The 23,774-nt window shown below is 43.2% G+C and overlaps 1 protein-coding gene across 2 annotated transcripts in view; it reads right to left on the bottom strand.

Annotated features, from left to right (window-relative positions):
• Positions 1-23,774, bottom strand: part of PRKAR1B (protein kinase cAMP-dependent type I regulatory subunit beta) — a 155,579-nt gene that overhangs the window by 60,066 nt on the left and 71,739 nt on the right. For both annotated transcript variants that reach the window (XM_040441954.1, XM_040441955.1), the window contains exons 5-6: positions 6,522-6,583; positions 1,888-1,934 (exon numbers count right to left, since the gene is read on the bottom strand). In XM_040441954.1, the coding sequence (XP_040297888.1) occupies positions 1,888-1,934; positions 6,522-6,583 (109 nt within the window). The remainder of the gene's footprint in view (positions 1-1,887; positions 1,935-6,521; positions 6,584-23,774) is intronic.

Genomic DNA, 23,774 nt, shown 5'->3' with positions numbered 1-23,774 from the left:
TTTCCTTTACTGGAAATCCCTGATACATCATTGTAAACTTGGGCTGGGTTTACATACTGTATGTGTTTTAAACTCTGGTAGTCTGTTCCAGGAGAGCCGGATACTGCCGTGCACCAGTGGATCCCATTGACTATAATGGGATCCGAACAGGTAGCCTTCCGGCATAAAGGTGTTTTTTCACTGGCCAAAAGCCGGTATTTATGCCAGAAAGTGGACATATCGCTGGCAGTGCATGGCAGTATATGGCTATGCCAGATATAGTGAACTCCAGTAGTCTGTTCCTCTACCGAAACAAACTACCGGAGTCCACAAAGCATATGTGAACCCAGCCTTAAAGCACATCTGTCATCAGATTTGTACTTATGAAACTGGCTCACCTGTTACATGTGCACTTGGCAGCTGAAGGGGTATCTGTGTTGGTCCCATGTTCATATGTGTCCGCATTGCTGAGAAAAATGATGTTTTAATATATGCAAATGAGCCTCCAGGAGCAGCGGGGGTGTTTCCATTACACCTAGAGGCTCTGATCTCTTTCCGAACTGCCGCACTCCCTACACTTGGATTGACAGGGCTAGGTGTGATGAGATTTCCACTGCCTGGCCCTGTCAATTAAAGGGCAGAGGGCGTGGCAGCTGCAGAGAGAGCAGAGCCTCTAGATGTAATGGCAACACCCCAGTTGCTCTTAGAGGCACATTTGCATATATATACTAAAACATCATTTTTCTTAGCAATGCATACATATGAACATGGCACCCACAAAGATGCCAATCCCCCGTACACAAATATGCTCAGCTAGGCATCTCAATGCGGAGAAGGGAGTAAGCTACTGGTGGCAACTGCATATCTCCCTTAAAAACAAAGGACCGGACCTGTTAAAAGTCAACGGCCCACACCTTCGCTGACCAAGACCTACCATCAGCAGAGCCTGGACACCCCGATACCCATTAGATAGTTGACCAGCCCCTCAGAAATTAGTAGGTTCCTCAGTTTGTATGGCCACCTCAAGATCCATTCACATCAGCTGTGCTTTGTGTAGTAAGATTGCCTAACACTGCAAGGTTGGTTTAGCAAATCAATGCCATTTTGGGAATGGTTCAAAGGGTTCTGAAAATCAATAGTGTTCCAAGTTTCGAGACGTGGGAGATGTGGGCACTCTGTAGTGTCTAACATCAGTAGAGGTACAATATAAAAGACATCAACCTTGTGACCTAAGGCTACCGGCACAGGACTATGACTAAGACATTGAGCAATTTATTGTTATTTTATCTGTCTAGTGTACACTTTCAGCTGTAAAGGGATTTTCTAGTCCCTCACCTCCACCTTCTTTATGTCTAACACCCCTGCAGGAGAAAGGTTTTGTGACACTTTTCTTCTGAAAGTCCAGCTTCTGCTGATGTCACATTTTTTACAAGGTTTCCGACCTGGCCCATGGACGGGACTTCTGCTACTGATGGGGGCAGAACTATTCCTTTTCCTGGTGCATGTGCAAGCTATTTCCACTCAGTCTGTGCATGCGCCAGGGAGAGGAGTAATTCTGGCCCTCACACAGTGACATCCTGTTCATACCCCAGGCCAGAAGCTTGGTGAAGAACATGACGTCTGGAGGACTGGATTTTCAGAAGAGCCTCAAGTGACTAGGTCCCCAGGAGGCCAGTCCATGAAACTCCAGAATGGTAAGTATATTATAAACACAGAGGTGTTATCTGTAATCAAGGTGGGTTTGTGGTATCACATCCAATATGAATGTCTCTTTGAAGACTGACTGTTCTAAAGCTTTTGTTGTTTTTTTCTTCTAATGGCTTGCATTTAGTATACAAAGGTCACATGCCTTGTCTCCTATGCAAAAAAAAGAGCCATGTACTGATATATACACACTGCAATACTTACATCAGCTTCTCCTTGATCGATGACATAGAAGTTGTCGCCTTCATCACCTGAAACACAAATATGTGTTTAACATAATGCAGCCCACATGGTCAGGTTTCTGAATCCAGTTTTGGAAGCCAAAACCAGGAGTGAATTCAAAAAAAGAGAAGTCATATCGGTCCTTTTTCTCCTTTTATGATCCACTTTTTAAATTGGCTTCCAAAAGTGCATCAAGAAACCTGACCTAAGAAGTAACGTCTTTGTGGGTGTATTATAAACGAGTATAACTATAACGCGTCAACCAATACTCAGACTGGTGACAATTAAATAGGCCAATCATTCACTATATTGACACAATTTTTTATTTCATACAAAATTTTTGAAAATCTGTTGTACACAGAAGCAAATGCTCAGTTAAAAGGAGGCCCTTAAAGATGAGGCCTGTCCATATGCCTAGTTAGGTCATGTGGGCTGACACAAATACTCGGGTCTTCCTTCTATGAGCCAGAGCAATATATTACGGTATATGGTTGACTATTTATTATTGCACGTAATGCTACATTTCCTTGCACAACTGCACTGGCCAAAGAAAACCTTTCTGTGGGATCCAAAGGCTGGTGATCACTGGTATGTCATTAGAGAAGGGTTAGTCTTCATGAGATCACACCAAATATTTACTGTAAAAAATGCCCCACTGCTTAAAAGTAGTTTTATAAAAATCTAATTACGGTAATAGGGCAGTAATAGGGAGAAAGTTTTTGTGGTTCGAGTACTACCAAGCCTAATTGCCGATTTTCTGTTGTGGATTTCTAGTAGATGCTGCATGAACCTGAATAATCTGAGACAAACAGGTCGCTAGAAACATTGCTGAGAAAACAAAATGCAGCTCGGCAGAGTGAAGCTATGATATCGCCCTTCGTAACCTGCTTTATTAATCAGATTTCTTTATAAAATGGCAAAAGGTAGAAGCTGTAGCATACAGTATATATTTATGTGATATCTAGTACAGACTGACGGCAATTTGTAGAGCATCCCTCATAATAGGCAAACCACATCACTGCCATAGCATGGAGCTATACCAAAGCCATCCAATAGAACCTAAAAAGTAACCAAAAACCTGTCACCATGAAAATGCTAAATAATCTTCAGACAGCATCTTATCGAGCAGGAGAAGCTGAGCAGATTGACATGTAGTTTTGTGGGAAAAGATTCAGTAAGACATGTATTTCTTTCATTTAAATTCCTGTTCATTTTGGGCTTTAACGTCAAGGAGTCCCTCTATGAGGAGGTGGTCCTATCAGTGACTGACAGCCTTCCCTCTATGAGGAGGTGGTCCTATCAGTGACTGACAGCCTTCCCTCTATGAGGCGGTGGTCCTATCAGTGACTGACAGCCTTCCCTCTATGAGGAGGTGGTCCTATCTGTGACTGACAGCCCTTCCTCTATGAGGAGGCGGCCCTATCAGTGATTGACAGCTTTCCCTCTATGAGGAGGAGGTCCTATCAGTGTCTGACAGCCTTCCCTCTATGAGGAAGCGGTCCTATCAGTGACTGACAGCCTTCCCTCTATGAGGAGGCGGCCCTATCAGTGATTGACAGCCTTCTCTCTATGAGGAGGAGGTCCTATCAGTGACTGACAGCCTTCCCTCTATGAATAGGCAGTCCTATCAGTGATTGACAGCCTTCCCTTTATGAGGAGGTGGTCCTATCAGTGATTGACAGACTTTCCTCTATGAGGAGGCGGTCCTATCAGTGATTGACAGCCTTCCTTTTATGGGGAGGTGGTCCTATCAGTGATTGACAGCCTTCCCTCTATGAGGAGACGGTCCTATCAGTGACTGACAGCCTTCCCTCTGTGAGGAGGCGGCCCTATCAGTGATTGACAGCCTTCCCTTTATGAGGAGGTGGTCCTATCAGTGATTGACAGACTTCCCTCTATGAGGAGGCGGTCCTATCAGTGATTGACAGCTTTCCTTCTATAAGTAGGCGGTCCTATCAGTTATTGACAGCCTTCCCTCTATGAGGAGGTGGCCCTATCAGTGATTGACAGCCTTCCCTTTATGAATAGGTGGTCCTATCAGTGATTGGCAGCCTTCCCTCTATGAGGAGGTGGCCCTATCCGTGATTGACAGCCTTCCCTCTATGAGGAGGCGGCCCTATCAGTGACTGACAGCCTTCCCTCTATGAATAGGTGGTCCTATCAGTGATTGAAAGCCTTCCCTCTATGAGGAGGAGGTCCTATCAGTGATTGACAGTCTTCCCTCTATGAGGAGGCGGTCCTATCAGTGACTGACAGCCTTCCCTCTATGAATAGGCGGTCCTATCAGTGATTAACAGCCTTCCCTCTATGAGAAGGTGGTCCTATCAGTGATTGACAGCCTTCCCTCTATGAGGAGGCGGCCACATCAGTGACTGACAGTCTTCCCTCTATGAGGAGGCGGTCCTATCAGTGATTGACAGCCTTCCCTCTATGAGGAGGTGGTCCTATCAGTGATTGACAGCCTTCCCTCTATGAGGAGGAGGTCCTATCAGTGATTGACAGCCTTCCCTCTATGAGGAGGCGGTCCTATCAGTGATTGACAGCCTTCCCTCTATGAGGAAGTGGTCCTATCAGTGATTGACAGCTATCTGTATGCACATTCATAGAGGGAAGGCTGTCAATCATTGATAGGACCACCTCCTCATAGAGAGAAGGCTGTCAATCACTGATAGGACCACCTCCTTGACTTCAAAGCCCAGAATGAGCAAGGTTGTAAATAAATAAATTATACGTTTTCCTGACTATTTTCCAATAAAACTATATATCGATCTGCTCAGCTCCTCTTCCTCTATAACATGCTGCCTTCAGCTCAGACACCATTTTCAATGTGACAGGTTCTCTTTGAAACAACATATCTAGGATCCTTTTTGCAGTAAATAATTAGAAATGCATGCAAACCCAGAACAAATTTGGAAGAAATTCTAGAAGTCAACGTGAACGATGATTCCTGAAGTGTAATGTGATGTAACCTTGCGACAAACAGAACAAATAGCAATAGAAACGCTGAAGATCTATGCTTTACAAAGATACCATATTTGGCTCTGTCACCGGCATAGCAGGATCCCCTGAGATCTGGACACATTGTTTTAGTTAAAGTCTTGTCCCTGCCAAACCCACAGAGCAGTGCTTTGTGCAGTTGATGTCAGAAATAGGCAATGCAAATGAATGTGTAGGTAACGTGATCATCTTAGGAGTCAATCATTTCTAAGATCCAGCTATAGAAGTTGAGAAGCAAAAATGTAATATGTTTAAGTTGTGGGTAGATAAATGAAGCTGTATATCACCTTTCCTGCATACTTTCCTGTCTACTCTACTTCTGTGAACATATCTGTTAACATTCCTAAACAGAAGTTTAGGACAAAAGGTCTTTGCCACACACCTAGTTGTCCTCACGTTGCACGTAAATGTCTTAATGCCTAGCATAACCCTCCCATGTCTGATTTTTATCAAACCCTTCCACCTCTGAAGACCAAACTTCAGGAATACTGGTGGTTGTCCTTTCTCTTCTGACCATGGGTAAACTCTGAAGATACCTGGGGCACCATGGCATACTGGCAGAGAGTGCAGATAAAATTGAATACCACCACGCAAAAATAGGGTATGTACCCCTTAGCTATGTCTTGGTGTTCTTCTCTACTAGCTTACATAAATACCAACCATAATGTATCTCTCCAGATCCACCATCAGTTATTCTAAAATGTGATCCGGTAACACTTGAAGTGCTCCTCCATCATCTGTCCTCTCCCTGCTTATGAAATATCTTCCTTGTTATCCTGCTAATGGCACAATCTACTGGTAGGTACTGGGAAAAGATAGATGGTACAACCACCAGTCACATTATGGGAATGCCAATATTTCCCAAAGTTGGGTATTTTGTTGTCCTCCATGGAGAAGAATGACTAAAAGGTTGGAAAGTACAGTAAAGCTGGGGTGTACATGGCCTTGAGGGTTACTCCAAGGAGGTTTCAACCACAAGTTTTTCTATTTCAAAACTAGACGACTTGATGATTAATTTTCACATTAACTATAAGTTCCTGTCATCAGGTCCTCTTTGTGGCGTGTGACCATGATACCATCTTTCTAACTAGCTATGTCATCTCTATCTCTTCTGTGTCATTTAAAACTAAGGGCTGTATTAGACCTGCAGATAGTCGGCAAACGCTTGTTAATTGGGCAATCTCAATTTTTAAGCAGGCTCAAAAACGGTTGTTTGCCGGCAGCAGATTGTGCCGTCTAGTTACGGTCTGCAACCAGCAAAAAATGATTTTGTATGGGGAAGAGCGATGGCATTAACGATCACTCCTCCCCATATTGTGAAGGAGATCGCTGCAGGTCTCCTCCACTGGCAAGCAGCATTCCTTCCCGACAATCGTCAGCCTCTTCTGCTGGTCCAATACAAGCCTAAGGCTGGTCATATATTTTAGAAAGCTATCTCTCCCAACCCTCCCCCATAAACTCTCTATAGAAGCCATACTGTATGTTCTGAATGTCCTGAGAACAAAATGAGGCTCAACCATCTGATAGCCCACAATGCCATTGTGGAACCTTCTAAAGAAAGTATGGCGGTCCTGTGTAACACAATGAAGATGAATGAGGTACATTTATGACATTCTTACCTTGTAGTATCACAGTCTCTCCAGCAATGTGATTGACGGGGAACATGGCATCAAATATATCACTGAAAGAGACACAAGGGGGGAAAGTAATTTGTAACTGAGATTCAAGCTTAGTTAATATGACAGGTTGTCTAGAGATGCTGAATGTGCACACAGGCCGAGTATTGTTTCCCTCCTGATAAATAACTACGAGCAGGGTTAATAAAAGTCATCATGTCGATTCCTGGGCGGTTTTGCTGATGCAGAGATTTGTGAGGCATCCTGAGAAGCCCACACATGTCACTCTGCAGCATGCACATGGCAACTCTATCCTGACTGCTGTGCTAATTTCTATCATACTTTCATAGAAACGTCAGTAGAGCATGGGCCCTGAGAGGAAGAATTATGCCAGGAGACTCTCAAGACATGAGAGCAATAATATTTTGGCTGGGGTCTAAATGTCAGTGAGCTATATAGTTGGAGTCCATACAAGCAATTGTTACAGAGAACCATTAGCAAATATAAGGATATAAGGATATTGTCTTCCACAGTATTCCTAAAGTGTCCATTCAGTGATGCCTTATCCATAAAGCAAATGGTGCAAATGGCAACGTCGTGGAGGACACCATCATCACATGACAGGTACAGGGACATTAAAAGCAGCAAAGGAGCCAAGTGAAGGCTGGAGGAAAATATTTGGGAGGCTTTATACATCCAAGTGTAGGAGTGGTGGTGGGGGTAACTTATGACATGTATGCACTGGGGTCTCCAATGTGTTAAAATGCCCAATAGTGACCATGGCTGGGTCTAACTGGGAAAAATGTTTGGATTCATTAGAACCGATGATGGGTCTTGTTAATGTCATTTACAAGGCCACGCAAAATTCCACAGAAACCCCTTAGCAGAAATGTTCAGAAAGGTCCTCTCATCCTTCTAATACAGCGAGCAAATAATACCGACAAACCCACATTATACCACCAAACAATGCTAAAATATTACCACTATGGAATGTCCACATAAAGTGCTAGAGGTGGGACGGCAGATGCCCCTACAAGGTGGAGATTCCAAGCCAATAGTTTTTTAATGAATACAAGTGCCCAGGTTTAACACCTTTTACAGGCTCGGACCAATAAACTGGCCAAGATCTTGAGGGTTCTCCTGGTCTTCCTCCACTAATGAATGAGACCTGGATGTCCGGTGATAAAGAGCTGGAGTATGACTTCACTCAGTGGACATTGTGGCTCATGCCATCATGGTTTCAAGATCTGAAAGAATCCACAAGATATTGCATTCTTGATTGACAGGACCAGGCGAGATGACTTTGCAGGAACCTTGCCCTGTCAATTAAGGAAAGGGAGGGGATGGTATAGGAAGCAGGATGAGCAAGGATGCACAGTATTGCTTAGGACCGCCCTCCGTGCACTTAACTGCTCCTCTGCATATGGATTATAAGCACTTTTTCTCCAGAATAAAGCAACATATATCATTAAATTCAGCTGAGCTAGCCCTGATTCAAATGTGAATTTTCAGGTGACCGATCAAATTTAAAAGATTGTGTTATGGACAGTGGGTCAACCAACTACTGGGTCAACAAACAGGTTTGATTTCGGGATAATCCTAACAGCATTATTCTGGCAGTCCCCCGGTTTTCACCCTTTAACCCCTAGAGATCTGGACCTTGCTGCAGGGGAGCCACCAGGCCCCTACCTCTTGGAGTAGCCCCTGTGTGGTTGACAGATGACCCACAGGGGTTAGCGACACCGGTGCAGAGAACCAAGGGATCAGGCAAACTTGTAGTCAGTAACAGGCCAAGGTCAAGGCAGGCAGAGGAAACACATATCCAAGAAACAGTCTGAAGGTCAAGGCAGGTAGCTTATGGCCAATACAGTAAACAGGCAAATGTTGGGCAGGCAGCAGAGGGTCAGAATCCAGGAATTTGGAAGTGGTCGGTATGTGGGCAGACAAACAGAAACAACGAACCTTTGCAGAATCTAGTAAGCAAGTAAACCTATTGCTTAGGTGCCTTAAGTACCCCAGAGTTACTAGCCATTGGCTAGAGAAGACTAGGATGCATAAAGGAATCTAGTAGACAGATGCAGACGGGAGGACAGAACTCCGGCGTCCAGGTCCACTGTTGGTGGGCAGAGGAGAAGCAGAGGGTCCAGGCCACCGGACAGCGGCAGTAAGGACGAGCAGGACAGTGGCGGGCATGGGACGCTGACTGTCCAGGCTAATAAAGACATTGTTACTTTTCTTTTCAAAAACAGCACCACAGCTGTCCACAGATTGTGTGCAGTACTGCAGCTCATCCAAAATTACATATGTGGAGCTGTTTTCGGGAAAAAAAGAGCTGTCATGTTTTTAGCTAGTCCTGGACAATCCCTTTAATATATATATCAAATGTGCATTGACAAATGATATTAATAGCTACTTTAGACCAGACAATCTGTACTTTCTTCAGGGCTCCTTCATTGCATGCAAAGATTCATTGCACGTTTTACCATCTGCTAAACGTCATTATCACATGTCTCCCAATCTATTACATATGCGACGAGGCTAACTTGGAAATGGAAGCGTGCCTCAATGAGAACAGTCTCCTGTGCATTTTCGTGCTTCCGACTCTGTTTGGACTTGTTAAGTAGACAGGACCTAGGGCTGAGAAAAAAATATACATTATCCCCTCATTCAACTTCTGTTATTACACTGCAGTGACACATCAGCAGCATCTCCAAGACTCCTGACAGCTCACAAGTAGTCACATCTGACACATCCTCCATGGGGCTGACATCATTCCAAAGTCAAGACGCTGAAAAGTGCCGTGCTCCTTGAAGAGGAGCTGTCCTCTTTTCATGCTCCTTAAAGAGGAGCTGTCACCTCTCCTGACTTGTCTTGCATTCCTCTTGTAATAACAATTTTGAGCACCTATTCTTTTTTTTATATATATTATTTTTATTAGCTAATGTCTTGACAGCATCTATTCGTACGACTCTACGTTGAGCCATTTAATTTTTAATCCTACTAGAAGTTTCCAAATGAACTTCCACCAGCTGGGCCTAACCAGTTGGGGGGGGGGGGGGGGGGGTATCCATGCACAGTCTGCCACTATCCAATCCTTCTGGATTCTGTATTGGCAATAAATACTGGTTACCACCCAGACCTCACAAACTATAGCTGAAGTATATCTGAAAAGCAGCAGAACAGAATCTTGAACTAATAATTATAGGTCGTTTTAGGGCAAAATTCTTAAACAAAATCGTATATACCCTGATGCCCTAGAGAAGTCCTAAATAAGCTTTATAGAAGGAACACATCCTATTACTAAGTCTAATAGAAACAGCAGATGTAAGAAGAGTGACGGGAAAACCAGAAGACTAAAACAAGATACGCAAGAAAACTGGTCTGAAAAATATGCGCTGTACTATAAATTACGGCATCTGATCGTGCCAATCAAACCGTGATACCCCAGACTATAAATACACACAAACACGTTCTCATTACGAGAGGGTGTATGTATGTATTATACACAAAGAATTTATTGGGAGTTATCCTAGCAGCCCTCTGGCCTTCACCCTTTAATAACCATATAGGGATTTGGACTTTGCTGCAGGGAAACCACCAGGCCAGTACCTCCTGGAGCAGTCTCTGTTCAGGAGATTGCTGGTGGGTCAAGAGACAATGGTCTAAACCACTGAGAGATCAGTCAGAACCATAGTGTCACGATCAGTGTGGGGGGGGAAAACTCCACACTAAACACAGGAGAGAAGGGGAACAGTAACTGGGCCTGGAAACTAGGGAAGGAACATGTCACCTCCTAAACAACCCTAATCCGGGCCCTAACTACCTATCAATATGAATAGACCTTGAAGGTAGGAATATTCATATGCTGTATACCTAGGCCCTTATATCCCTATAAGGCCCTGGAATGAGGTTAGGACCAGAGACAACCCATTCCTCCCCAGATGGACAAATGGAAGTCTCTGTGCCCAGATACAAACAATAGGAAAAATAACAAACACAAAACAAAAAGAAAAGACAAGACTTATCTGTAAGTAGAAAACTGGCAACTCCAGAAGCACCACAGAGTACAACCGACCAGCTAGTTAGAAGGCAGGAAGAAAATCTATAAACCGCACCTCTAAGAGTGAGAAGCGGCTACTTATGGGGAAGGTAAATCACCAACAAGCAACACCTGAAGCAAGAGGTGTGGCAGTCACCAAAACTTTATTTTAATTTAACCCACGAGTTGCCAGTCTCTCCGATCTCCTGGTACCTGCCACGGGAACGTCCGTGACACATAGTCAGGGACAAGTCGAGGTCAGGGCAGACAGAATATCTACAAACCAAAGTTAGCAGTCTGTATGAGGAATAGTCAGGGGTCTGGTCTGGCAATGGAGGGTCAAATCCAGAGTGGGCAGAAATCCAGAGAACATGCCAAAACAACAATGGCACACCTTAGCAGGAAATTAGACTACTTGAACCGAATTGTTCAGGCACCTTTGCAAAGTGGAAGGTGCTTGATATACTCTTAGGTAGCCAGCCATTGGCTTAGGAAGACCAAGGTGCTTTAAGAGCCAGAGGAGGTGCCCGCCCTATGGGTGAGAAGATGCATAAAAGGCAAACAGCAGGCCCCAGCCTGCATGGAGTGGACATAGTTACATGCTCCAGGGAGGAAGCAAGTGGACGCAAAGGGGCATGGACCACCAGGGGAAAATCACAGAAGGAAAGGTGAGCCCTCACACTCACAGGAAGAAGAGAGTCGGTGGCGGGCACAAACTGCCGGTCTAACAGTTACATTATGAGCACACGAGTTGGGGATGAATCGGCCAATGGAAAGAGCATATGGTGGAAAATACCAAGACCTTCTGTCTTGAAGACTTAAAGGGGTTGGCCCATTTCAGACATTGATGGCATGTTGCTAAGATATGTCATCAATCTCAGATAGGTGCAGGTCCCAATTCTGGGACCTGCTTCTATCTCCAGTACGGGGCCCCAGAAGTGAAGGAGAGCACACCGCTCATGTGCAGCCTACTCTCCATTCATTGCTATGGGGGGGTCCAAAAATAGCCGAGGGAGCGTGTTTTTTTTCTTCAGAAGTCTCATAGCGATGAATGGAGAGCGCAACACACATTCACAGCCACCTTTCCATTCCCCGCTATGGGACTGCCGGAAATAGCCAAGCCAGCACTTGGCCATTTTCAGAATTGCCATAGCGGTGAACAGAGGGCGGCCGTGTATGCGCATCTGCTCTCCCTTCACTTCAGGGGTCCCGTTCTGGAGATAGGGGTGGGTCCTACCTATCTAACATTGATGGCATATCCTAGCAATATGCCATCAATGTCCCAGATGGGAATACTCCTTTGAAGATGCACCAAATTTATGAAACCTTGGTAAATTTTGCGCAAATTGCAACACTGACCCCGGAAAAACTGACTTTAACAGTTCCCCTCATGGTAAGTCTTCCCCACAGAGAGCTGCGTCGCCATTTTTTCTCTAATACTGTGAACAACCTCTGACACAAGCATGTCTGTTCCCTCCACAACCTTTATGAATTAGGTAGGAAGCGGCAATCCCTTTCCCCCGTTGACAGAAACGGCTGCCGGCCATTTACATTTTTTTAAATGATATCTGCATTCTGGGCACCGCTCTGTTCGGAACACGTTGCGTTTCATGTCGAGCTTGGCAGCGAGGAGCTTTTTATACCTAATCATGTCGGAATTCCTTCTGCATTCAGAGAGGTCACAGACTCAAAGACCCCAAGGTTCAAATTGGGTAAAAATATGTTATTAAAAAAAAATGTTCTTCGCCGAGCAAGACGTTCCAGAGACTTCATGTCGAAGCCTGCTCACGCTGATGCATGAGATGTTAAAATGGCAGCTCTGAAATATGCCGCTCTAGGGAGTCTATACACTTGCAATACCCTTCCTGGCTCTCGGCCATAAGACCTGAGCCTAATCCTCTCAGATGTGATCAGGTTTCCTCTTATTCTTGATCTGCTTCAGACAATGTGGAAAAAAAAATAAAAAATCACTTTAACTTGATCCATAAACATAACTTCCACATGTTCATAGGGGAAGCAGGAGCCTTTGTGAACAAATGACACCCAATACCGCCACCTGACAAGGAAAGTATTAAAAGGGCATGACTGTATTAAAACCGCCCCACGAAGGGCACTAAGTAGATGAGATTTTCAAAAAATCACCGGGACGGCGCGGAAACTGACCTGCGCTACGGATTTTGAGATCCATGGGATATCAACTGTATACAAGAATTTTCAGTGCAGATTTTACCTTTTTGCAATGCAAAGGGGGAGATCAAGGCAAATCCGCGTCAAAATCTGTGCGGGAAGACGGCGAAATCTGCGCGAAAACCATGTGCGGAAAATCTGCATAAATGACACTGCCATGTGCATGCACCCCTATAAGTGAATTAGGTCAGCCAGTAGTTGCAATTGAAGCATTATTATACGGTTCTAGCAAGTAGGTGACTTTAAGGCTACCTGCACACCCTGCGGATTATGTGCGCTTTTTCAGCGCGGATTTATGTGCGTAAAAACAGCTCATGTATGCTGTGCTTTTTTTTTATCTGTGTGGATACTGATCTGCCGTGCATGTCAATTTTTTGTGTGATTTTTTTGTGTGCGGATTTTACCCTTTGCATTGGAAGGATGAGAACAAAAAACGCAAGTAACGGTTTATGGTGTGGAAGTGCACAGAAATACGCAGTAAAAAAACGCACAGATTTTCTGTTTTGAAAGCCGCACCCGTGTGCAGGTAGCCTAAGGGTAGGTTCACACACCATTTTTTGGCGCCGTTTTTCACAAGTTTTCCATGTGGAATCCGCCTCCCGTTTATTTCAATGGGGGGCAGAACTTTTTTTTACACGCCGTGAAAAACAGTGCGCGAAAAAAAGATGCCGATTTTCCCATTGAAATGAATAGGAAGCTGAAAAAACACCCCAAAAACTGCATTTTTTCAGCACGTTTTTCCAAAAAGTTCACATGGGATGTATGCGCTGCAGATTACAGTTCCAGCAAAGTGGATGAGATTTTTAAAAATCTCTTCCATGCACTGCAAAAAACAAACAAAAACGGTGTAAATTTAACTGCAGCACGCCGCGGATTTCCCCCTTTTTTGCAATGCACAGGGTGAGATCTGCAACAAATCCATCAGGGAATTACCGCTGCAGAATTATGTCAAAATATACAGAGAAAAATCTTTTAGGGAATAGCAGGGGGTCCTCTGTTTGGGATCTGGTTACAAAGAGCGTCGGTCGCTGTGGAGGACCTGTCCTGTATTACACAGGTAATGCACTGATGCAAATGGACATTGTGTAATGTTTAATTTCTCCTGTGGTGGCGCTGCAGGGAAAATGAACACTTACTACCGGATTGCTGACCAATTACAGCTGACTGTAGAGGGTCATAAACAAGGAACATTTTGTGATCAACTTATTATCAAGGGATCCATCTAAGAAGTGAGGATTATCCAAAGTGGAGAATCCCTTTAAAGTATTTTTTTTTACATTTCAATCATGGATACATTGTACTGTACAATGATCCTACTGATCTCAAAGGATCCCACTGACATATAATGGGCCAGACTATGCTATTCTGGCGACCAGCAAACAATGTAAACCTGACAGAGCATTACATGTAGGCTAGCCAGCATTGCTGGGCTTCACACACCTGTCTGCCCTCCAAAATGGACCTTATGGAGATATTTACTGGGTACAAAATAGGGCCTCCAATATAGATAGATAGAAAGACAGATATATATATATAGGATAGATAGATATGAGATAGATAGATAGATAATAGATAGATAGCATGAGATAGATAGATAGATATGAGATAGATAGATAATAGATAGATAGATAGATAGATAGATAGATAGATAGATAATAGATAGATAGATAGATAGATAGATAGATAATAGATAGATAGTATGAGATAGATAGATAGATATGATATAGATAGATATGAGATAGATAGATAGATAATAGATAAATAGGAGATAGATAGATAGATAGATAATAGATAGATAGGAGATAGATAGATAATAGATAGATAGATATGATATAGATAGATAATAGATAGATAATAGATAGATAGATAGATAGATAGATAGATACTGTACAAGGATAGATATGAGATAGATAGATAGATAGATAGATAATAGATAGATAGATAGATAGATAGATAGATAGATAGATAATAGATAGATAGATAGATAATAGATAGATATGAGATAGATAGATAGATAGATAGATAGATAGATAGATAGATACTGTACAAGGATAGATATGAGATAGATAGATAGATAGATAATAGATAGATAGATAGATAGATAGATAGATAATAGATAGATAGATAGATAATAGATAGATATGAGATAGATAGATAAAGTGACAGAAGAACATGATGCATTCTTCCCACAATGACACACACAAGTACGGCGCGATGATCTGCGCGGTGCCTGCAGGCCGAGTTCTTCTTTTCCTCTATGGAGGAACTGAAATGGAAGACGGATCGTACAAATCTATGTAATGACTTCGCAGATCATTAGCCTGACATATGGGAACTGTTGTTAAGGACACCACCTTCCTGTGCGTCACCTTAAGGCACAAGAAGATTTTCATCTGAAAGAAAAATCAGAATCATTTTAATAAGTTCAGTGGAAGTGACTGTAAAAGACGTGTCCTCGGGGCGTGATATGTGCTTTAGTAAAGAACGCAATACAAAAGGGAGATGTCATCACCGGGACAGAGCTCCAGCTGAAGGTGTGCAGTGCGGAGGAAGAGTGTCATATAAAGTGCTATGACTTCAAGGAAATGTGACTGACATGGCCGTCCTTTGTGTCAATGGTTTTAAAGTACTGCCTTACAGCCACTTTAAAGAGGAACCCCACCATCTTCTGCCCTTTCTGTGATACACACATTGGTGATAGATGGGATCTGCTCACCTCTTCCAGTGGAGGTAGGTCCTGGTGCGTGGACGTCAGGCCTCTCTTCAAGGGATAAACTTGACAGGTATGAAGAAAATCCAGCTGTTACTGTGCATCGGTGCTTGAAACGTGTCAGCCACATTGATTTTAATCCTGTTGTCCATGCCCCAAGATTTAAGTGCATGGTGGATTTTCTTCATACCGGTCACATTTCTTCATACCTGACACACATTGGCAAAGCTTTAGGGGGTGCTGAGGTACACACCTGGGCTCTAGTGCCTAAGGGAGCCCAAAGGCCACTCTTCCATAAAAGAAGAACCCAGTAGGATATGGTAAGTTGGAGGATCTATTACAGATTCTGCACTGGGGCTCATGAGCATCAAGTTATGACTCTCATACCATACCAGTGCTGGAGACCTATGAGCTATAAGTCCCCCTCGTGCAATGTCCACCACCTGAACCCTTTGGCATTGACTTGAGGATGGCACAACTTTCATTTTTGAACATAACGGCACACACAGTATGGTGCTTCCTTAGGAGGCACCATGTTGGAGACTTACTAACACCACAGGTTGACCACCAGGATCTCTGCTGATCAGCCGGATGAAGGAGGAATGGCACTCGGGAACAATATCAGGAACATCTGCATCCCATATCAGTAACAGCATCTTTATCAGAGGTGCCATTGTGCACGCATTGTATTCTCAATGATTTACCCTATTCCTCAGTGTGGTACCCTGACTTTAGGTCAGGGAAATGCGTTGGGACACCAGGAATACTTTAAGGGGTACCTAAGGAGCGAGTGAGAGTTTAGCCACCGAGAGGTGGGGTCACCCCTTTGGGGGCAGGTTCTCTGCCTGACCATTGAAGTTGATCTACTCAATACCCTACTTTCAAGAATATCACCCCATGAGTAGGATGGATCTTGCACCCTAGGGTGCATGGCCCACACCTATGGCTATATACCTCTAAGGGTATCCATTTGAGACGAATAGGCCTTCTATCTGTTTTTTTTGTATCTGTATTTGCTGCTATTTTGTGCATTTTTGTGAAGCTTTTCATGATCTAGTAAAAGTTAAGTTTTATGGGATGTGTACATACTCTGGTGAATACACATCTGCAAGTAAGGAAAAGGCACTGTTCCCGGGAACACAATAAAGGGCCAGCAGTGCTCACTGGAGTGCTACAGCCCCTTAGGTCTGCCGATCGTAGGGGTTTTGGGGCTATCCTAAGGATAAGCCTCAATGCATGCTCCTGGAAAACCTCTTTAGGACACTTTACTAAGTGCAAGAATCCATTTAATGTAGGACTATGAAGGACCCTCACAGATACCTTGCTGAAAACATATTAGAGAATTCCACAAAATATTAATAGTCCCTTAACAGCAGTCTGTGGAAAATGTCAATTGTCCATCCTTAATTAAAAATGCATTATAGCTACTAAGTTATTAAGTGAAATCTATCTGTAGAGCGCCACCTGCTGTTTGCTCTTCTTCTAATTTCTCTGTCCTGCTCACTGAGACGGAAGCACAAGCTCTGTTCCAGTAGAACTGTCTACAAGAAAAACTTTCAATAATCAAAATATATCTAGGAACTGCTACTCGTGCAGTTTACCCAAAACTAGGGGGTTGAGCGGTTCGGGCAACTCCTTTTTGATGGACGGGGGCCCAGATGACCAGCTGATTGAATGGGCCACTCTATAATGCATGGCTTTGCTATGTCTTCCAGAGCAAGAGTTGCTGTTTATAGTGACTTTCCTATAAGGGTGGTCCCGAATATATTCCTTTGGCAACTTAAAGTGTAACTGTCAATTTTTTTTGATTTGCTAGTTTATTAGAGCTAGGCATGTATACCTGAGTTAGTCTGTCAATGATTGCCAAAAGATCTGTAATTACCTGATAATAGCAGCTTCCATTAATGTCCCCTGTCCCTTTTCACTGCTCCCTTAAAAGACTGTTGCAATGGCTTGTCTGTCTTCCCTTTTGTGTAAACAGAAGACAGAGGGACGGTCCTTCCCACTGCATGCTTGCATTAGGCTTCAGAGTGAGGAGGCGTGTCTCTCAGTAATCCGCTCTGATTGGCTGACAGGAAGCGACTGGCTACAGCAAGTGTGTATGTGAAGTGAGGGAAGGCAGTTTTGGCCTCAGAGAAGCCATCTTGAGAAGATCCTCATATTGTAGGGGTTAAAACAGCCGTGACTTATGGAAAAACTCAAGGAAAACAGTGGTATGGGAAGAAACTAAAGATTGCTTTATGCATAATGCTCCACCAGCAGTAACATATGCTAAAATAGATTTTTTTATGAAAACATGACAGTTACACTTTAACGAGACAACCCCTTCAAGCACGATGGCGAGCATCATTAATACATCTCTGCGCTTTTTTCTCCCTGATACACTTCTCAAACTGGAAAGATGTGGAATTCATCTGCCATTTACTGTATAAGTACAGATAGCGACAAGGCCTGATGTTCTCAGCTTCCACTAAATTGTAATGATGTAAAATGGCTAAAATCCAGCAACACTCCACAACACTGCAAGGAATGCAAAAGGTCATTAAGACCTACAAAATAATTCAGGAGTATCAGATTTACCAGGGACTGTTTGGAAGATTCAGGAGACTGATTTTCTGATATAACTGGAAACTCTAAGCCTGGAGAAAATGAATTATTGGAATCCCAAAAATATCCCATTGTCCAAGTCATGGCTAACATTAAAGAAACAATGAGTTTCATGTATAAAAGAGACACTACCATCAATCACAGGTTAACAGGCTATTTGTAAATATTCTATGTATTTTTTTAAATAAAAAAAATGGGTGGATGACTTTTTGGATATAATATTTTGAAGCTACTCCACGTATTCTACTTCCTGTCCTGGCTCTTAAACTCCTTTTTTGTTTGGACTTTTAGGAAGGCAAACAGCCTCACTTACCTCTCTCAGTCAGACCATCACTGTGACCACACATAACACCGATCAGTGCCATGCTTCTCTATGGGCATCTTTATCTAGGTCTATTAAGATAACATTAGATCTTTCATACCGTTATCCCAATTCTATGCCTACTATCATCATGAGGATTAACTTTCAGATAACATCTTCTCCTCATAGGAGCAATGAACTGACAAAGGGTTCAGTATCTATATAGGAGTTTTATCTCTCTTTGCTGATGCTACAGAAGGACAATGTTTAGTACTTGTATTGAGGTTGTCCTTTTCAAGATGTCCGCTCCTCATAATCATCCTCTTGTGTATAGGACACTACCTAGCAATATATCCTGCCAGGTTAAAGGCTATGTACACCTTTCGGAGGCAATTTTTTTATGATTGTTACTCATTTTTGGGAAAAATATATATATTTTTTAAATTGGCTTTTATTAAAAATATTGCGCTGTTCTGTCACATATGGTTAACTGTGACTGGTACTTTCACTTTCTGCTTGTGCCGGTCATCTAATAAACCTTATCTCTAAACTACTGAGAGGTCATAAACAGTTATTTAAGCCCCATTCTTTTCAGTAAAACATAAGAACTGAGCTATAATGAGTGTTCATAATGTCAGAGAGCAGGAGTCCGTCTGCTCCTGGTCTGACAGAAAACACTGAAAATCCACAGGCTGCTAATAGAGCATGTCAGCTCTGTACAGAAAAAAGGGCTCCATATTTTTAATAAAGGCAAATTTAAAAAAAATAATTTTAGATCAAAATGAGTACAATGCAAGTAATAAAAGAATTGCCTCCAAAGGTGTACATAGACTTTAATTATATATATTGTATCTATCTATAGTACTGTGTATTTTTCATGTTTAGATGTGTTAATAAAAGTTACATTTTACTTTTCTCCTCTCTGCTCTACTCACGTATTAAAGGGGTTGGTCCAATCCTGAAGCATCTATTCTTATGACTCTACATTGTGCCATTAGTTTAATATTCCCGCCAGAAGTTATGAATGAATTTCTAGTGGTTTGCAATGAAGATCCAGATGGGCGTTACCATTTGGGGGGGGGGGGGGTCCCTGCACAGTCTGCCAATGGCAGCATTGATTGAATAATGTCAGACTGAGCAGAGACACACACCCAAGTGGTAACACCGGTCTGGACCTTGCTAGCAATGTGTACCCCAAAAAAAAGCGTAATTCGTTGGGTGTAACATAAACAGTCCCTTTGGACCACATCTCTATTTGTGGTGTAACACTTCAAGGCTATGCCGAATCCTCCTTTAATGTAAAGCAAATGCTTGATTATGTTCTGTCTAAAGCCAACAGATTTTTCTATAAATGCTTCAGTCTTGATCATAAAAAAACAAAACAAGATCAAAGGCGAAAGCAAAGCTGATCCGGGATGATGTTGGAAAACACCTGCTGCCTGCGCTGTAGTGCCGACACGTGAGCGCGCTCCACGGCCTCCAGGAGTCAGAGGAGAAATTAATCATTTCATTGTGCCTATAGTGTGTGCGGAACACTAAAACTGACATCAGATGTTCTGCACATGAGCACACCTGCGCGGCCGGAGCCTCATTCATCATCCACATTTCCTTCACTTGGCAGCGGTCAGTGCTCATTACTTACATTCATATGACGGTGAATTTATTGCGGAAGAAAGAATTCTACCTCTACAGATAATATGCATGTTAATGGTATGGAGACTGGGGGTGATAAGCGGGTGCAAAATACCTATTGCACCGATCCTAAACCATTAAAGGGCATCTGTCAGCAGTAGTGTTGAGCGAACTTCTGTTTTAAGTTCGGCGTCTAAAGTTCGGCTTCCGGTTAGCGGAGAATCCCGATATGGATTCCGAATTCCGTTGTGGTCCGTGGTAGCGGAATCAATAATTGGCCATTATTGATTCCGCTACCACGGACCACAACGGAATTCGGAATCCATATCGGGATTCTCCGCTAACCGGAAGCCGAACTTTAGACGCCGAACTTAAAACAGAAGTTCGCTCAACACTAGTCAGCAGCTTTGTACCTGTGAAACTGGCTGACCTGTTACATGTGCGCTTGGCAGCTGAAGGCATCTGTGTTGGTCCCATGTTCATATGTGCCAGCAAAACAAAGTTCTAATATATGAAAATGAGCCTCTAGGAGCAACGGAGGCGTTGCCGTTACACCTAGAGGCTCTGCTCTCTCTGCAACTGCTGCACCCTCTGCACTTTGATTGACAGGACCAGGTGTGATGACGTTTACACTGCCTGGACCTATCAAGGTGCAGAGGGCGGCACAGTTGCAGAGAGAGCAGAGACTCTAGGTGTAACGGCAACGCCCCCGTTGCTCCTAGGGGCTCATTTGCATATATTAAAACTTCATTTTTCTCAGCAATGGATAGGTCATCAGTATCTGATCTGTGGGAGTCCGACAACAGGGACCATCTTCAATCAGCCGTTTGAGAAGGCACTGGCGCCCACAGTAGTGCCACGTCCTTCTCCCTGCTAACTGAGAACAGTGCTGCCTATTGTATAGTGGCTGAGCTTGGTATTGCAGCTCAGCTTCATTTACTTCAATGGGACTAAGCTGAACCTAGACCATGTGATCGATGAACGTGATGTCACAGAGAAGACCGCGGCCCTACTGCAAGCCTACTGGTGCCTTCTCAAACAGCTGAGCGGTGGGTGTCCAAGGTGTCAAACCCCCACCGACCAGATATTGATGACCTGTCCAGAAGAACTGAGCATGTGCGACCACCTCAGTAGGTCCACATGCACATTGTTATTTCCGATTAAGCAGCAGTGGGTGCCACTATAAAGATGCAAAAACAATGTCTCACTACTGGAGCATTTATATAACAAAAAGTTAATTACAAAAATAGCTATTTTTTCAAGCTGAATTATATTAAAATAATATTTAGCGGTGACACGACCCCTTTAATAAAGAAACACTACAGGCAAAACAGTATGGTATTCCTAGTGCAAGATCTGAAAGAGCGGTACATGAAGAAGGGATTCTCTTTGGCATCACTAATCAATCCCGGGGGCATAACTGACAACATTTGAATCCCTAATTGTAGGGCATTATAAGAATTATCCTCTATCGTCTGGGAACATCTCCAGAATTTCACCCCTTTAGTACATATTGGTATAAATTTTCTCCTTTTGTGGCCCAATTCGAGGACCATGAACTATTGGTTGATGCTGAATGATTAATTTGGTGTATCTGTCGATATTTTTGTCTAACTTTACACCACTTCAGTTGGCAGCCTCGGTGCCAAAAGTTTCTGCCAAAATTTAGGTGCTTGTTGGCGCATCTTAAGCCATGCCCCTTTCCCAACAGGCCAATTTCATACAAAGTCACGCCTCGTAGTCAAGCACTGCATGGTGGTCACGTCCACGAGATCTTGTAGATGCTAGGCATTTGGAACGAGAAGATACCAGACAGATCTCTTTAAAATAAGGTTTCCCGTTAATAAGGTGGTGGGCACCCAGCAAAAGCCCCCTCAACCCCTATAAGGAACCATTAGAGGAGTGAAGTTCTAATAATAATGTGTATATGCAGTTATGTTAGTGCTGTCCAACCACATATTCATACAACTATTTATGCTTGCTTCCACGTACAGTCCATTAGTGGATATCCTGATATCCTCTGGAGACTGACAGTTCAGAGAGGAGAGAGCTGTCATCCCTGGCATTTATATCAAGGGGGAAACTCTTGCCAAAATTATAAATAGCAAATAACAAGGATCGGGACAACTTCAGCTCCTGTGCAGCGTCATGAGCCTCAGAACTCCTACTCTACTTGGAGTATTTATTTATACAGAGAACAGGGCCGCTCACAAAGAAGCACGCTAAGGAGCACCTCCAAGGTCACTGCATCAAGTGAATAGGGGGGTGAATTGACCCTCAGACACTACAGAAGGAAAGACCTTGGACAAATGTGAAAAAAAACCAGCAGCTGCTACAGTGACTCCCGTAGATTAGGAATGAAAAGAGCCACCTTCAAGTGCGACCATCTCCACTTATTTCATGGATGGGGAGGGGGGGGACCCCAAATGACCTCGCTCAAAGAGGCAAGCACAACAGACAGAAACGAAGGACCACAGTGTTCAGGTGACCTCTTCTGCCCCTTGGTTTTAGAGATCAGAGGGTGTCTTAGTACCCCCCCCCCCCCGATCGAAACGTCTATCGTTTGGTATGTATAGTTGCTATGGAGACTGATGTGCCTTTTTGTGGTCCTATTCTACAAGCAAACCATGTGTATTCTGATCCTGCAGTCATGTTTTCCACCGGTCTTTTACTTCTTACTAATCTACTGAATGCACAGAGGTGACAGATAGAAAGTATGAATGCGGGATCAGACTACACACAGTTTGTTTGTAGTCTGTAACTATGGAGACACATTGGAAACATAGAAACAAAATGATAAGATATTTGTAATCAAGACTTTTTGCTACATTTTTTTTTACAGGTGACTGTAGCCACAAGGAAACCTTTTTCTGTATCAGTAATGTACGGTATGTCTGTCTTCGTATCTGTGCCAAAGTACATGTGTACTAGCTGTGTGGAAGGATAGATGAGTGTACAGTATGTATGCATCTTCATGGTCTGTCTACTCCCAAGGCTGACGGGGCCATATTCCAAAATCTGCTATGGTGTCCATTAATTATACCCCTGGTCCTAAACTTTTATAGTCTTCTCCGAGGAGTCATCATATCTGTACACAAATAAATATAAAATGATGATAAAGAACGTACTTAGCACATTTTTCCCATTGATAGCATGAAAACATGAGACAACCTCGGCGTCTGATGAGTGTCTGAGGCAGCGGCTGCAGGAAGATTTATACATATTTTCCTGAGATGAAGTAAGCTGAATACTCCAATGTGCTCCAGTCATCGCATATGGTGTGTTTTCTAACAGTAGAAATCCTTTGTTAGCTGCTGACAAAGTCATCTACTCATAACGGCAACTGGAAATACCCTCATCGGCCTGATATGTGGGAATTCACCGGCGGTGGAGTATCGAGAAGGACAGATAAACACGATGGCTATTAAAAGTGTTGACCTGTCTCTGATCACTGACCTTGGCTTAAAAAAGACCATTTCCCATTTTTCAATGGAAGGAAGTAACTAGTCCCTGAGCGATCCTTAATTACAATTTGTACAATGAGACCTGTTGAGGTGTCTGACCATGGCAGGCCAGAACCTTCTTCATTCCCAGAATCCTCCTTGTTCTTCTAGCAAAAATATGTTGGGCTCTAGCTATGAGTCAAAAAGGTTACACAATACTAATCAACATTCGGTTATCTCCAACCCCTACTATTAGGAAGTATATGGAGATGCACAGGGGATGATTCAGCTTTCCTGTCCTTTTGTACAACTTAAATAGAATTTCCAACTTGTTTTT

The sequence above is a fragment of the Bufo bufo genome, chromosome 7 (genome assembly GCF_905171765.1).
Source record: "Bufo bufo chromosome 7, aBufBuf1.1, whole genome shotgun sequence".
Classification (NCBI taxonomy): domain Eukaryota; kingdom Metazoa; phylum Chordata; class Amphibia; order Anura; family Bufonidae; genus Bufo; species Bufo bufo.
This window is presented reverse-complemented; position numbering and strand designations above follow the sequence as displayed.